This window comes from Mesocricetus auratus, unplaced genomic scaffold, assembly GCF_017639785.1.
Source record: "Mesocricetus auratus isolate SY011 unplaced genomic scaffold, BCM_Maur_2.0 Super-Scaffold_100025, whole genome shotgun sequence".
In the NCBI taxonomy this organism is placed as follows: domain Eukaryota; kingdom Metazoa; phylum Chordata; class Mammalia; order Rodentia; family Cricetidae; genus Mesocricetus; species Mesocricetus auratus.
The window spans coordinates 1,220,385-1,234,522 of record NW_024429206.1 but is presented as its reverse complement, the minus strand read 5'-3'; the positions used below and the strand labels follow the sequence as shown (position 1 = coordinate 1,234,522).

Below are 14,138 nucleotides of genomic sequence, written 5' to 3'. Positions count from 1 at the left end.
TAGGTCCACTCCAAAATTCCAATTGACAGTGCTTTGCCCGTGTGCTGAGCATGGTAGGCCCATGTCACTGGGGTCAGACATGGACATGCACATGCACAGAGCCCAGCCATGGTAGACAGATGCTGAGCCTCATTGTGTGCTCACAGTTTGTCACTATGCCACTGTTGCTGTGTAACTAAGGATGAGGCAGAGTTCAGCTCACACTGAACCAGCGACCTGAGCATTTTTGGCTCAGTGGGGAGACTGAACCAGTGTTTCAAATATTTAGTGTGGGGTTCTTTAGGGTGTGGGTGGCTAAATTGGGAGGCAGGGAGAGCAGGGAAGGCAGGGGAGAGCCTTGAGGCTCAACATGAAGGAGGACATCGATTACGATGCCCATACTATTAAAGGCCCTAAGCGGGCTCGCTGGTACACCTGCCTGTGGCCTGCATGCCTAGGTCGTGGGTGCCTGTCCAGTAAAAGGCAGGAATTCCCTCTCTACTCGATAGGGTATGACCCTGTGGGACAGCTGCAAAGGGCGGCCAGCGTGGGTGATGTTGCATCAGTGGGGAGACTCATCAAATTCTATGGATTTCATGTGAACCAATGTGACAGCCGGCACAGGTAATGGGGCCTGGGGGGAGGCGAGGGGCTGGAGGGGCAGGAGGAGCAGGAGGAATGAAGGGGCAGGAACTGTTTGGAACAGTCAGGGCTAACCCGGGAGAAACACCCTCTTCAGGGTCATATCTTGAGGGAGTGGAGAAGTCATTCTTAAGGATCATATTTCATGGAGCACACTGTTTTAGGGATCAGGGACCTGCACACCTTGAAGTTGCAACTCCTAGGCCTTCTATAAGAAAAGCAAAACAAAGAATTTCAGGTAGTTTACAAATTTTAAATTGTCCTTTTCAGAGAACTTTATTAGGTGCTTTAAAGTGATTTGGCCAATAAAACTACACTCATTTTATTTTTTGTGTGTGTACTTAAAATGGTTGAGACTTATGGATGAGTCTGTTTTCAGTGCATGCATTTTCAATGCAGCACATTCATCAGAAGAGGGGGCTGGACATCCTGGAACTGCAGGGTTAGTCCTCACTGTTAGAGTCAGACCTAGCTGTTATATACTACTTAGAAAACTGTATCATGAGATAAAATTTCACACAACATGTCAACATTAAGGCACAAAAAGAATCTCAAAGAAATTTCGCATCAATGTGGCCCTTGTTAGCTGAAGGATCTAATAAGGAAATTTTCAACTAGAACTATGACACTGCCCCCTGCCACCTTGTGTATATGCTGTGTGTACATTGCAACATATGTGAAGGCTAGAGGTTGACATTCTCTTCATCAATTTCTTTAAATCCCATTAAAACTCTATCTGTGTGTGTGTGTGTGTGTGTGCACATGTACCCCAGACATATGCAGGTGTGTGTATGTGTGAAGATCAGAAGAGAACTATATTTGAGGTTGTGTTCTGCCACACTGTGGCTTCTGAAGGTTGAACTCAAACCCTTGAGTCTTCTGTCAGGTCCCTCCACCGGATGAGCAGCCCTGTGGCCCCTACACCTCAGGTTTAGAGAAAGGTTTTCTCACCCAAATCCCCACTGGGTTTGATTTTTTTGTGTCTTGGAGTATTCTGATTTCACCTAGAGTTGCCAGCCAGCAAGCTTTGGGGATTCTCCTGTATCATCTCCCCAGCAGCAATCTTTCAAGGTGCTAGTGGCTCTGAACTCAGGGTCTCTGGCTTGCAGGCCAAGTGCATTACCAGCTGAGCTTTACAAATCACTACAGCCCCTCTTTCCTATCCCTTATTTCTTATTTCACACTAGTCTATAAAGGGGAACCAACCAATGGCACTCAACAGTAGATTTTTCTATAGCCCACAAGCTTATTGATCATTTCTGTAGTTCTGAGGGCTTAATTTATCTTCTAAATTAGAGATACATAAAATAATACAACAGTAAGTTATTTTTTCAAAATATTCTTTTGCTTAATACCTGCAATCTTTAAGAACACTGAATTTTCCAGCAGTATTACTCTATTATGTTTCTCCATTTATTCCAACACTTAATTTATATATCTTCTGTACGGCAATACACATTCTACTATCTCTCCAGATCCTCTCATTCTTAAAACATTTTGTTTCTCTGTCTAGTCTGCTCTTTTACATCCTATAAATTTAAACATTGGCAAAAGGAGAAATATTTTGACTTTAAGTCCTTTAAATATCAAAGCAAGGGAACTATGAAGCCATGGGCTATCTCCTTATAGAGAGATTAGTTCAATTTTGGTGTGTGGTCATAGATACAATGAAGTATAAAGCAAAGCGTGATGACCTCCTTTGCTACCATTTGGTGTCTATATTACCATGGACACTGTCTGCTGTGTGAGGACTAGGCTGTGTCCCATGGATAGCAAATATACAAACTTTATTTCTTGGTATTGAGAAATGAAAAAACTCAAAATATTGATGAGTGAGGATTTACAATGTGTTTGTTGTTATTTTTATTCTAAACCTGTATATCTTTAAATATCTTCAGAGCTAAAATTTACTTAGAAACAAGTGACCTGTAGAATCGCTGTGGGTATATGAATTATGTCATGATTCATTTGATGGAAGGCACTACATACTTCAAGATAACCTTTTATTTTGTATAGTAGCATAGTTACAACTATTGCCAATTATAGTCATGAAATGTCATGAATTATAAGTCACAGAGATGTCAGTGGTGCTAAAATGTGAAGTAAAGAGAAAGGTATACACAGAAGAACTGGCCTGCAACCCTCCCTACTGGGCAGATTATCAAGTTCAAGGCCAGCATAGGGAATATAGTTCGAATAAAATTTTTTTCATCTGCACAAAAGGTAGAATTTTTTATTTCTCTTCATTGAAATGTTGTGCTTTATCAATAGGAAAGCTAATGATTATTGTACCCACAAAACACTGAGCTCTCGGATGCGGGAAATATTTGTACATACTCTTGAAGATGAGAACTGAAGCATCACAGCAACAATGTGTAAGATAGCTACAGTATTGAATCTCCATCCTGTGGATGGGGAAATTGATTATGGAGCTCATAGAAAGCCTGAGTGCTAACTATTAACAGTTGACTAGAGTATGTTTCAAAGCCAACCTGAGTTCAGTCTATGTGGTCTTCTATTATCCAGACAGGCTGCTCTGAGGAAGGTTGAAGCTTGTGACAGAGTACTTGCCTTGAATGGTGCAGACATGCATTATATCCCTAGCACAGTAAATGAACACTTGAGCTGAGAAATGTGCAAATATGAAAATTCCAGTTACTTCTCTTACATCAGAAGGAAAGGAACTTTGCTATCTAGTATCACACTTAAATGTACCTTACACAGCAATCTGTAATTTCCTAAAATGTCCTCTCAATTTGCAGGACCTCCCTACATTATGCCTGTGCTCACAATCACCCAGATGTTGTAAGACTGTTATTATCCTACAACGCCAATATTGACGTCCTTGATGATGAAGGCTGTACACCCTTGATTAAGGTAGCTATTGGACAACAGTTTTGGTATGTAATGGATTAGGTCTTCACCTTGTTTGGTTTTGTGGCTATGATCAACTCGGGAAATGAAAATATTATTTGCTGTACAATCACAGTCCATCATGAGGAAATCCATGGCAGGAGTGCAAATCAGGAATCAGAAGCAGAAATTGAAGCAGAGTCATGTGGTGGGGATGCTGTTTTTCCATGACTTTTTCTAGGCATGCTCAGGTTTCTATACAACTCTAGACCACCTGCCCAGTCATGCCAGCACCGCTAGGAAGCTGTGGGCTCCCACATAAACCTCAATTAATAGGGTGCTCCACAACTTACCCAGAGTACAGTCTGTTGGAGTCAGAAAGGATCCCTCTTTCCAGGTGTCTTCAGCCTGACTCAAGTAATCAAAACCAACAAATGAGCAACCACCCCACCTACAAAAACCACCAAACAGTGCTGGTGAAATGCTTTAATATCTAGGTGTGGTCTACCCCTTGGAAATCTACCCTTTGGAAAGTTTCCTGGGGAGGTTATAAATTTAGGAATATCAAGGTACTTAAGAAGACTCTGTCTCAAAATGAGTGGGAAAATATTCATAACCTAAACAATTTGTCAATTATTCAATGAATTTGCAGGAATGTCTATCATGATGCTCTTGAATATCTCTTTCTTTATATAATACCCACAGGCTGCCCAGCGGGACAATGTGGAGTGTGTGTCTATATTACTGACACAGGATGCTGATCCCCATGTAATGGATTTCAGTGGGAATACGGCCCTGCACCATGCCGTCTCCAGGGGTAACACAGCAATTGCCAGCAACCTGCTTGAATGCAATGCAGATATTGATGGCAAAACAGAGGTAAACATCAGTCAGCTTCACTACCAGTGTCTTTCCAGCGGTGATGGTCAGATCTCACTTCCACATTTGATAGCTCAAGCAGTCTCACTGAATCTGTCAGAGTAAAATATTTCCTCCAAATAATGCTTTTCATACATTTGTAGTACTTTAGAAGAACACAGCATAGCATGTTTTGTTTCAGAATTTGACTTTATTTTAACATTAAACAAATGAAGGATTTGGGCCCATACACACTTGACATGCACCCAGAAAATAAACATAAATTAATTTTAAGGTATATCTCTGTAAAAAAAACAAAAACAAAAAACAGAAAATAAGTTACCAATGTGGTTTGTCTCTCAGAGTGGAGGCTAGAATGGAAAATGGGTCTGGTCACAGGCACACAGGCAAATTGGCATATTTGATCATTGAAGAAAACATACCATGAAGAAATTTTTTATTTCATTGTTCCAGATTTCTATGTACATAATGGTCAAAATGTGACTCCATCTTAAACAAGGACCAACTCCACTGTAATTAATGGTCTAAGCTTGAGTCCAGGAATCTCCCACTAAGTTTAGCCAATCAGCTAAACAGTTCCCAACCTGGCCTTATGGGTCTGGGAGACCCAGAGAGGTAGCATCTGGCTACGACAGACCATATGTGACAAAGCATGCCCACAGTGAATGAAACTGTTACCGGCTCTGCACAGTCAACATGTTCCCCATACAAATGTTCCCAGGGTATCCCATTAGAACAAAGATTCTTGGAATTCCCCAGGTCTCTTTAAAAGAACCTGCATGCATTCATCTGGGTCCTCATTGCTATTTTAGATGAGTGATTGACCCATGCACCCTGGGTATTTCTGCAGAATAAAGGCTATTTTTGTGTACTTACTATTTGAGTCTGTGGTCGTCCTCCAGCATTTTCTTGGAACACTACAATAGGAAGTGATGTTCAATTTGGGAGATAATAATTCTTAGTCTAGGGAATAAATACTTTTGGAAAACAGGTTGAGAAACTGCTCCAGAGAGGTCACTTGAGCTCTGTCATTCAGCAGAAGCACAACAAACCTCTGCACTCCATGTTTTAGGGCAGGGCTATGGAGGTCTATCTCCATGGAGCTCACTGGGAACCAGGGAGTGTTTGGGAAGAGTTCTGGAGGGGATTGGTGCTCACAGGAAATACTTAACAGGGGAAAGTTGTGTCAGAAGGAAGGGGGCAGCTGTGGGTGTGAAACTGCAGCAAGGACAGAAGGAAAATCTATCCTTTTGTTTATAAAATATGTGACAACATTTCTGTTGAGAAGCATGTCAATTTATTAAATGAAGTTTTCTTCTTTGCAGTATGGGTTGACACCATACAAACTTGCCTTATTTGAAAACCAACACCAGATGGCAGAGTTTTTAATGCAGAATGGTGCGAATGCACACTCGGTGGTTCAGTCAAAGAGGTACTGTTTCTTCTTTTTGCAGTCTTAGTGCTGTTCTTGAGGGTGACAATTGCTTAAGTACGGACTCCTAAAAAGACGGGAGGAAGACTGGCTTCAACTCAGAAGCACAAGTTGGGAAAGCCTAGCACACAGGGAGTGTGAGCGTGAAAAGGGATGGCACAACCAAAACAAAAGAACACTGTGAACCAGGGCTCAGCTTCCCAGTTAAAAAGGACACTTTGTCATTCAGAATCTGATTTTAGTGGTGATGTTCTACTACTTAAGACAACTTCACATTAATCGTGTTTACTTTTAAAAGTATCAATTTACTTTAGTTTTGACAGTGAAATTTATAATTTTAGAGAAATATATTTTTCATTCTGTTCCTTATGTTTTTCTGAAATATACTATGTTCAACACAGTTTTTTAAAATTGAGCTGTCTCTTCTATCACTGCTTTAAATGGCTTTTGAACAATCAAATACATTAAGGTATCCCTCATGACAAGTAAATGCTATTACCAGATGCTATTCTTTTTTATCCTCTCCTGTCTGAAATGCCTTGACACTGTGTTGGTGAGATGTGAGTCTGTGCACCCAAACTCCAGAAACAACTAGTATTTTTAGGGACAGTTATCCATAATGTCTAGAAAGAATTAAGACTCAATGGAGAAAATGACTCCAAAAATCTAGCTGTCAGGAATTTTCTTAGTGAGAGATTGATGTGGGGGCCATCCTGCACACTGTAGATGGTGCCAGTCCTGGGCTGATGATCCTCAGTTCTGTAAGAAAGTAGAAAGAGCAACCCAGTAAGTCACTCCCCTCCATGGCCTCTGTATCAGCTCCTGCCTCCAGATCCTGCTACATTTGCAGTTCTACACTGGCTTCCTTCAATATTGAACTATGATGTGTACATACGAACCAAATGAATCTGTTCTTTCCAAAGTCGATTTTGGTCATGGTGTTTCATCACAGTGATAGCAGCTCTAAATAGGACATTTGATGTTCAAGATAAGTTCAGCATTAAAAAGCAAATGATTTCTTCCTTTTTATCCATTATGTCAGTTTACAGCCAGATGAACTCTAAAGTAAAACCCTTAATTTAAAAAAATGTGTGTGAGAGGGTATACATGTGTAGTTTATTTTTATTAAAAATACACTTTTATAAATACCGTATACTGTGATCACGGTTTACCATCCCTCATCTTCATGGACTTGTTTTTGTGTCAGGAGCCATGAATGCTAAGAAATCCCTATTTAAGTCACAGAACAACATTTTGAGATCATTTTGCCTTATATCCTTTTTGAGGCAAAGTTTCTTTTTTTTGGCACTTGGCCACTTACTCCAGGTTAGCAGGCTAGGGAGCATCTTTGGGATTTTCCTATCTCCACCTCCCGCTCATTATAAAAGTGCTGGGATTTTAGACACATTGCACAGTGTCTGACTGTTTCTTGATTATCAGGTACTCATATTCTTGGCAAGTGTGACAAGTATATATACCAGCTGAGTCATCTCTCTGGCCCTGAAACCCACAATATTTAGAAGACTTTGAGCCTAAGAAGTTTTTATGAGCATATTGCTGTTAATTGTGGAGCAGAGCATCTGAGTGCAGAACACTTGCAATTAGATGTCTAATCCAGTTGGCGCACCTAACTGTCTTCCCCTCTAGTGAGGGTCTGTTAAGGGTATTTATTCCTTGTTTACAGCAAGATAAACAGAAAAATCATAAAAACTAATGCTTTTGAAGTATACAAGGAAAATAAGCTTGTGTCTTTGACATTGTATGTCATAGTCTTAATAATTCATGGCTATGAACGTGTCTCAAGTGTTAAATACTTAGCACACAAGCCCGAGCATTGAGAGCTCAGCCCCTCAGAACCGAGAAAGGGCCTGTTGTACTAGTGTGCATCTTTAATTCCAGAGATCCTGGAGGGACAAAGTATAAGGAGACAGAAGACTGCCTGGAAACCTAGGCCTTAGTTAGCCTGGCTTATACAGCTGTTAACAACAAGAGAATCTACCTCATAACAGAGTTAGGAGAAAAGTACTGACTGTCAAGGATGTCCTCTACCTTAAAACATGAGCAGGGGCACCTGCTCAACAGAAACAAATGCATACACACATGTGAACAGGAGCACACATCGAATATGGAGACTAAAAAGTAAATTCAGATTTTATTTAATAAGACTGGGAATCATTATCCGTGCCCCCCCCCAAAAAAACCACAGTGAAAGTAATGGTCAAGTTTGAAGGTTTCCCACAAACTGGCAGAGATCACTTCAGCAGTGGTAGACTTTTGGACAAGGTTCACACAGAATAAAGCTGTTGGCCCAGAGTATACCAGCAATAGTTCCTGAAAGACAGCACTCTTACCTGTGTCCAGGAAATCTGTAGCTGACAAAAGAGCATTGCTTCCTGTGAGATTTGAAGCTGGTTATGAGTTACAAGGTCTCAGCATGGCATTACACACGAAGCTAACTGAACAATGAAACAACCAGGTAGAGGTCTCAGCATTCCCAAGGAAGGAACTATTAAAGCCTCTTGAAAGTACCACAAATGCCATGGCTTCCAAGAATGCAGGAAGAGGGATGCTTACAAGCAAAAAATATAGTTCATCACATACAGAACATCCCTCATGTAGAGGCCATAGCAATCAATGAAATGCCTCCAAGGAGTCATTCCAGAGAACTGGCCGTGGGGCCCTAGGGACATGTAAGCAGATGATGGGAACAAAAGCACTAATTCCATGAGCACAAAAATACAGAGTTGCTGGAGTAATCATAAAAAAACATATGTAAAATCCACTGGTCTCGTTAGTGTGTGTGTGTGTGTGTGTGTGTGTGTGTGTTTGTGGTTTTAATCAAGAGCTAACTTCTGTCTGTTTCTTCTCCATGAGAAAAGGTGAAAAAGACAGCATGCATTAATCATAATCAGCAGTTGAAAAATGAATTTAGAATTATTTGAGTAGAGTTCTTTGCCAAGATTTAATCCCAGATCATGGGATGCAGGAGGCTAAGGGACCTCACTGATTTCAAGAACAACATTTTCCATAGAGTGGGTTTAAAGTCAGGTGGGCTACATAATGAAATCCTGTTTCAGAAAATGTTTGTAAATATTTAATTTAATATATATTAGGCACTGAAAATTAAAGTGTTTAGAAAACATGCTGTTTTATATGAATATTAGAATAATCACTTTTAAATATATGTCACAGTGTGGGAACATCTCCAAAAGACCAAGAGCAGAGAAAGAAAGAGCATGAAACATTCAACAATGGTAAAAATTTTATAATGAATTATTCTATCTAGTTCTACTGTCCCTAAAGAAAACAAGAAAGACTAAAAATTTTAACTCCTCAAAAATAGTTAAGGAAATCAAGTACAAATGTAGTTATGTAGGTTTCTAATATTCTGAAAAATGACAATTATTTCACACATAAAATGTATTTATTGTCGATACATTGCTTGTTTGTTTTAATACTGATATCTGAATTGTCTTTTAATAAATGAAAATACTTCATGCAGAGTGTGTCCCCCATAGTCACATTGTAGTAAATTGCATTGCTAGAAATGCGAATTTTCCTTGAGTTTTATGGCAAATGCCTTGTATTTTGTACTGCATGCTGTTAATACAGTTCAGTGTCACTAAAATGTAATTATGTCTCAAGCAAAACCACAGTACCCATTCACTTTCATTACTTAATTACTTACCTAATGATGTAAATAAAATCAGAGTTTTTCAATTTCTTTGCTGATTCTAAATTTAGGCAGTTTTGGCATATTCTTTAACTGTTTTCATCAGTAATGTCCCATTTTAAAAGGGTGGAAAAGTTTTGCCATAGTGAATGTAATACATTTTAGAAAGACTTCAATCAGTATATGATTTCCTTTTCTTTCTCTTGCCTTCTTTCATCCTTTCCTTCTTTATTTTTGATTTTCTGAAGTTCTAGAGGCTTTGTGAATGTTTTAGACAAGCATCCTACTTATTAAATCTAACTTTAGTACTTTTCCCTCTACTTTTTGTTAAATATAACAGGATAAGGTGACACCATTCCCATGCTGCAAGGCATGATTTTAAAAAAAGACACAAGACGGAAGGAAATTAAGAGAAGGGCATTATTCTGTATTTTAATGAAGTAACTGCTTCTCCATTGAGTCTGGAGAGACTCTGTGACAGTGGAAGGAACACTGCAGGGTTTACACTTTCAGCAACCTTCATCACAGTGTCTTTTATACCTAAGCTCCCATTGAAAACCACACTAAAGAATGACCTTCTTCCCTTAAGAGGTGAGGTGAAGAGGGTTAATAGTGTTGTGATGCAGGCACCTTTTCTTCTATCTCTTTATTATGAATTTTGTTACTCTTGGCATTTGTGGTGCTGAGGACTGACTGAGATTTCCTGCACAATCAGCATAGCCTTCCCTACTGAGCCATAATCACAGCCCACTAGTTGGTGGGACAAATGTCCTTCCTGGTCATGGGGAATGCTAATAAGGTACACTAAGTCTCTCTTACTTTAAGTAGGACAAAAACATGAGTGTCTTATTTCTAAACACATACTGCATGTGCACAGCGAAGGCTTGAGTGAGTGCATAGCTAGTGTATGTAAACGTGTATAGTGATCCATGTCAGAAATGACCCATGGAACTTGCTGCTCCTGTCTCACAGGTGCTTCTCTGCTGCTCTATCCCCTGAGTTAGGGCTGGGGTGCATTACTACCAAGGGCGGGGCCTTTCCAATAATTCTGTTCTGCGATGACAAATGCTTCCATGAGCATCCTTTAAGATGCACACAAGCCTGGGAAGACATCTGGAGCTAAGGAGCTTCCTCCCTCAAAGGGGACAATGACATTTATAGTGGGAATGATGCTGCTTTCCATCTGACATACAGTGTTCATTTAGGATCATCACAATTGGGTATGGGTGTTTATTTTTAGGTATTATGTTTGGTAAATTTATTTCTTCTCTAATTTGAAATATATGGAAAATGAACAAATTCTACGTGAAGTAATTGCCTACAAATGAATATTGACTCTAGAATAGTGTCTAGATTGGTCTCAAAGAAATGGTACTAACAATGTGTTTAATCATTTTTATATGGTTTATTTTTGTAGAATTGTAATAAAATGCATTTCGATTTTATTTTTAGAAGCACATTACAGTGCAGACCTACTGCCTTTTTGCAGGTAAGGTTTAATAATATAGTAATATTATGGAAATTCAAAGAAAAGAAGCTTATTCTTACTTGTGATTTCAGGTAAATACACTTTTACCCATGTAATTGTCTTACATTCCCCACAGTATTAACAATTTATTTTTAAACTTAAAATTTGTTCTTTCTAGTTCATATGGACATGAGATTTACACTCAAACATTATTTCTGAAGTATCAGCTCTGTGTTTTAGAAAATGAGCATCCTGATGTTAACCACACACTGATGTCCCTCTGACAGTCCTCTGCTTTCCAGAGCCTTGTGAATCACCTTGTGAACTATACTTCCATGGCATTTATCCTTCTGAGAACCCACAGAATTTGGGACCATTCTGAGTCACCAGACAGGATTTCAGGGAACAACAAATGACTTCCTCCTTTGTCACCATCCCCTCATGCAGAGGCCTGTGTCAGGTGTACCACCTTCACAGCTCTGTGCTCATTGTGATTGCTCCCTTCCAGGATAGAGGACAAGTGTGCAATCTTTTGTGGGGCTACGTACAAGGAAACATTTGATACACGTTAGTAAATAGCTTATGTACTCCAAGAGAAATATCCAAAAACATCATAGCTGATGTCCAAGGTGCAGAGCCATTATTTCTAGTAGCTACAAGTGTTCAAAGACACACCTCACATAAAGCAAGTTAATTTCTACTTGGAATTCTAAATGGTTCCAAAGTAAAATCCTAACATTGTCCACTAAGTATTACTGTTGTTTGCTCTCATGTTTTTATCTTGTTCAGTTCATGGAAATGATTGTTTGGAATAGAAACAGGCAGATTGTGGTCTCAATAGTCACTCCTAAATGAGCTACTTGGGAACAGCTTGAAAGTACCCAAAGCTATGGTAGCTTGAAGAATGCTACTAAAGCAGGATCTATTCTCTGGTCCACAAACCAACCTATTGGGAGATAATGTCACATTCAGTGAGAAGCCCACAAAGAATCATGACACAGGAGGTGCTTGGTTCTCTAGGAGCACATGACAACTGGAACCATTGAACACATAAATATAAAGCTTCAGATACTGCAGCCTTACAAAAAGGACTAAGGAGGAACTAGCCTTCCTTCTTGTGTGCGTGTGTCTGCTGTCTTTGTGTCTCTGTGTGCTTCTGTGTATGCTTTCATTGGGCTAATATTTGTGAACTAAATTCTTCCCTTTCTTCCATATGAAAAAAAGGTGTAAGGAAAGTGTCACCAACATAATCAACTGATTGAAGGACAAATTAAAAGTACCTGAAATTAATTAATATAATATGTTAGGAAATCAAATATAAAATAATTCAAAGCATTTGGTAAATGTTTTATATGAATATTAAAATACTGCTTTTTATAATTTGTCACAGTAGAGTGACACCACCTACACAGCTAAAATCAATACTCAAGAAGTCTGCCCACCTCACTACAGGTAAGATTGGTGGTTAACGCTCCATGGCTACTTCCCTAATTTCAAAAGAGCTTTGTTCTTTCAAAGACAAGAAAAAGGAAAACAGATGTAAATGTAGTTATATTCTTTTTTAATTTATCTCCTAACATCTGTGGGACTCAGAACTATTTAAGAAATGCTTTCTAAGAAATTTCCAATCTCAAATTATATCACTTTAAACATGTTTCTTTATTAACACAAACTTCTGATGCCTGTAGTATCTTTGTATAAATAAAAAGATTTCTGACCTGGTCCACAGAATCTGCTCCCTTTAGTCACCTAACTGCAAGTTTGTTTGTTACAAAGTAGATATTTCTTTCATTTTTATAATAAATACATTGTATTTATACAACATATTATTATGTACTTCAGCACCAAATAGTGTGATCATGAAAATGAAACAAAAATACAATACTCAATTACTTTCATTAAGTTTTGGTAGACTAAATGTAATTTGTTTAGCTGTTTTTTTTCCCTTTCTATACTGTCTCAATTAAGACATATTTGCAATTCACGTATGGTTTTATAGTTTTCCTTAATTATCTGTCATTTAATGTAGATATATCCTGGTATAAGAAATAATACACTTGCTAAATAGTTTTTTTTAATAAATGGATTTTGAGTTTTGTATGCAGTGCTGGGAGTTAACATATCCATTATAAGTCATTTGGCAAGCACTCTCCCTACTGGCTACACTGCCACAACTGTTTAGCTTTAGTTTTATTAGCGAGTGTAGGCTATGGTGATACTTGGTTTAAATGCTGCAAGACGTAATTTCCAGAGCAATTTGCCACAATCGGAGAAAGGTTGATAAAAGACCATTTGGTAATGGATGGCACACCCTGGTCCATGGCATGCCACTAAGATGCCAACAGTGGCAGAACACTACAGAGTTAGGGCTTTCAACAACTGTCACCACAGCATCTTTCACACCCACCTTGCCTTTGTAGAGCACATCAGCAAGGGAATAGTGTAGAGGAATCTGAATGAAGCTCTTCACTAGTGACAAGGTGAAAAGAGTCAGTATTAATGTAATGTGAGTGTTTTTCTATTCCTGCATTGTCTTTTTCTTTGTGGTGAAGAGGGCTGATAGAGAACTCCCACATGCTAAATCACATTCTTGGTCAATTTTTACTGGGGCAAATGCTCTGTCCGGACAAGGGCACTGCCAATGTGTTTACAATGCAGTTTTACATGCTGAAAATGAAATAAACAAGAATTGTTTTTGTTCCTTAGGAGAGGGCAGGCTCTCAGCATACAGTGAAAGTTTACCTCACTGGATGGTTTATTTGTGGAAACAAAAATGTTTCCCTTGAGTTATTCCTCCCTTGGAATTGCTGCTCTGTCACATTTCTTCCATGCTTCTCTCCCTGGAGAATCAGGTCAGGGTACATAAGGACTGCAGGGTATTTCCAACATCCCTTACCATGGGAGGGGATCGCAGCTGATGCTGAACTTGTTTTCACTGCAAAGGAGAGAGAAGACAGATCTAGAACTGAGGGGAAGCGGCGTCTTCCTCAGAAGCAGTTCAGGAGAGCACACACTGATCTCTCTGGAGCTTTGCCACACTGGCAGGTCTTTGTACTGCAAAGGTCTTTGTCCTTGGTCTCCTTGTCTTACCTATGTTTTGCTATACTACAAAGGACAGTCACCATAGACTTAGCTTCCTGTGTCTGGAGTTTCCATCCTCAGCTCAATCCTTGCAGAAGCTCTTTTCACTTCTGTACAAGGTGAGTATATTC

General features: G+C 39.2%; 1 protein-coding gene across 2 annotated transcripts in view; it reads left to right on the top strand.

Moving 5' to 3' along the window:
* The first annotated feature begins 329 nt into the window (after positions 1-329).
* The window catches only part of LOC101826146 (ankyrin repeat, SAM and basic leucine zipper domain-containing protein 1-like), a 34,372-nt gene continuing 20,563 nt past the window's right edge, over positions 330-14,138 (top strand). For both annotated transcript variants that reach the window (XM_040731573.1, XM_013124618.3), the window contains exons 1-7: positions 330-603; positions 3,384-3,498; positions 4,180-4,353; positions 5,679-5,785; positions 8,978-9,039; positions 10,911-10,947; positions 12,317-12,378. In XM_040731573.1, coding sequence (XP_040587507.1) covers positions 350-603; positions 3,384-3,498; positions 4,180-4,353; positions 5,679-5,785; positions 8,978-9,039; positions 10,911-10,947; positions 12,317-12,378 — 811 coding nt within the window. In that variant the 5' untranslated portion in view covers positions 330-349. The remainder of the gene's footprint in view (positions 604-3,383; positions 3,499-4,179; positions 4,354-5,678; positions 5,786-8,977; positions 9,040-10,910; positions 10,948-12,316; positions 12,379-14,138) is intronic.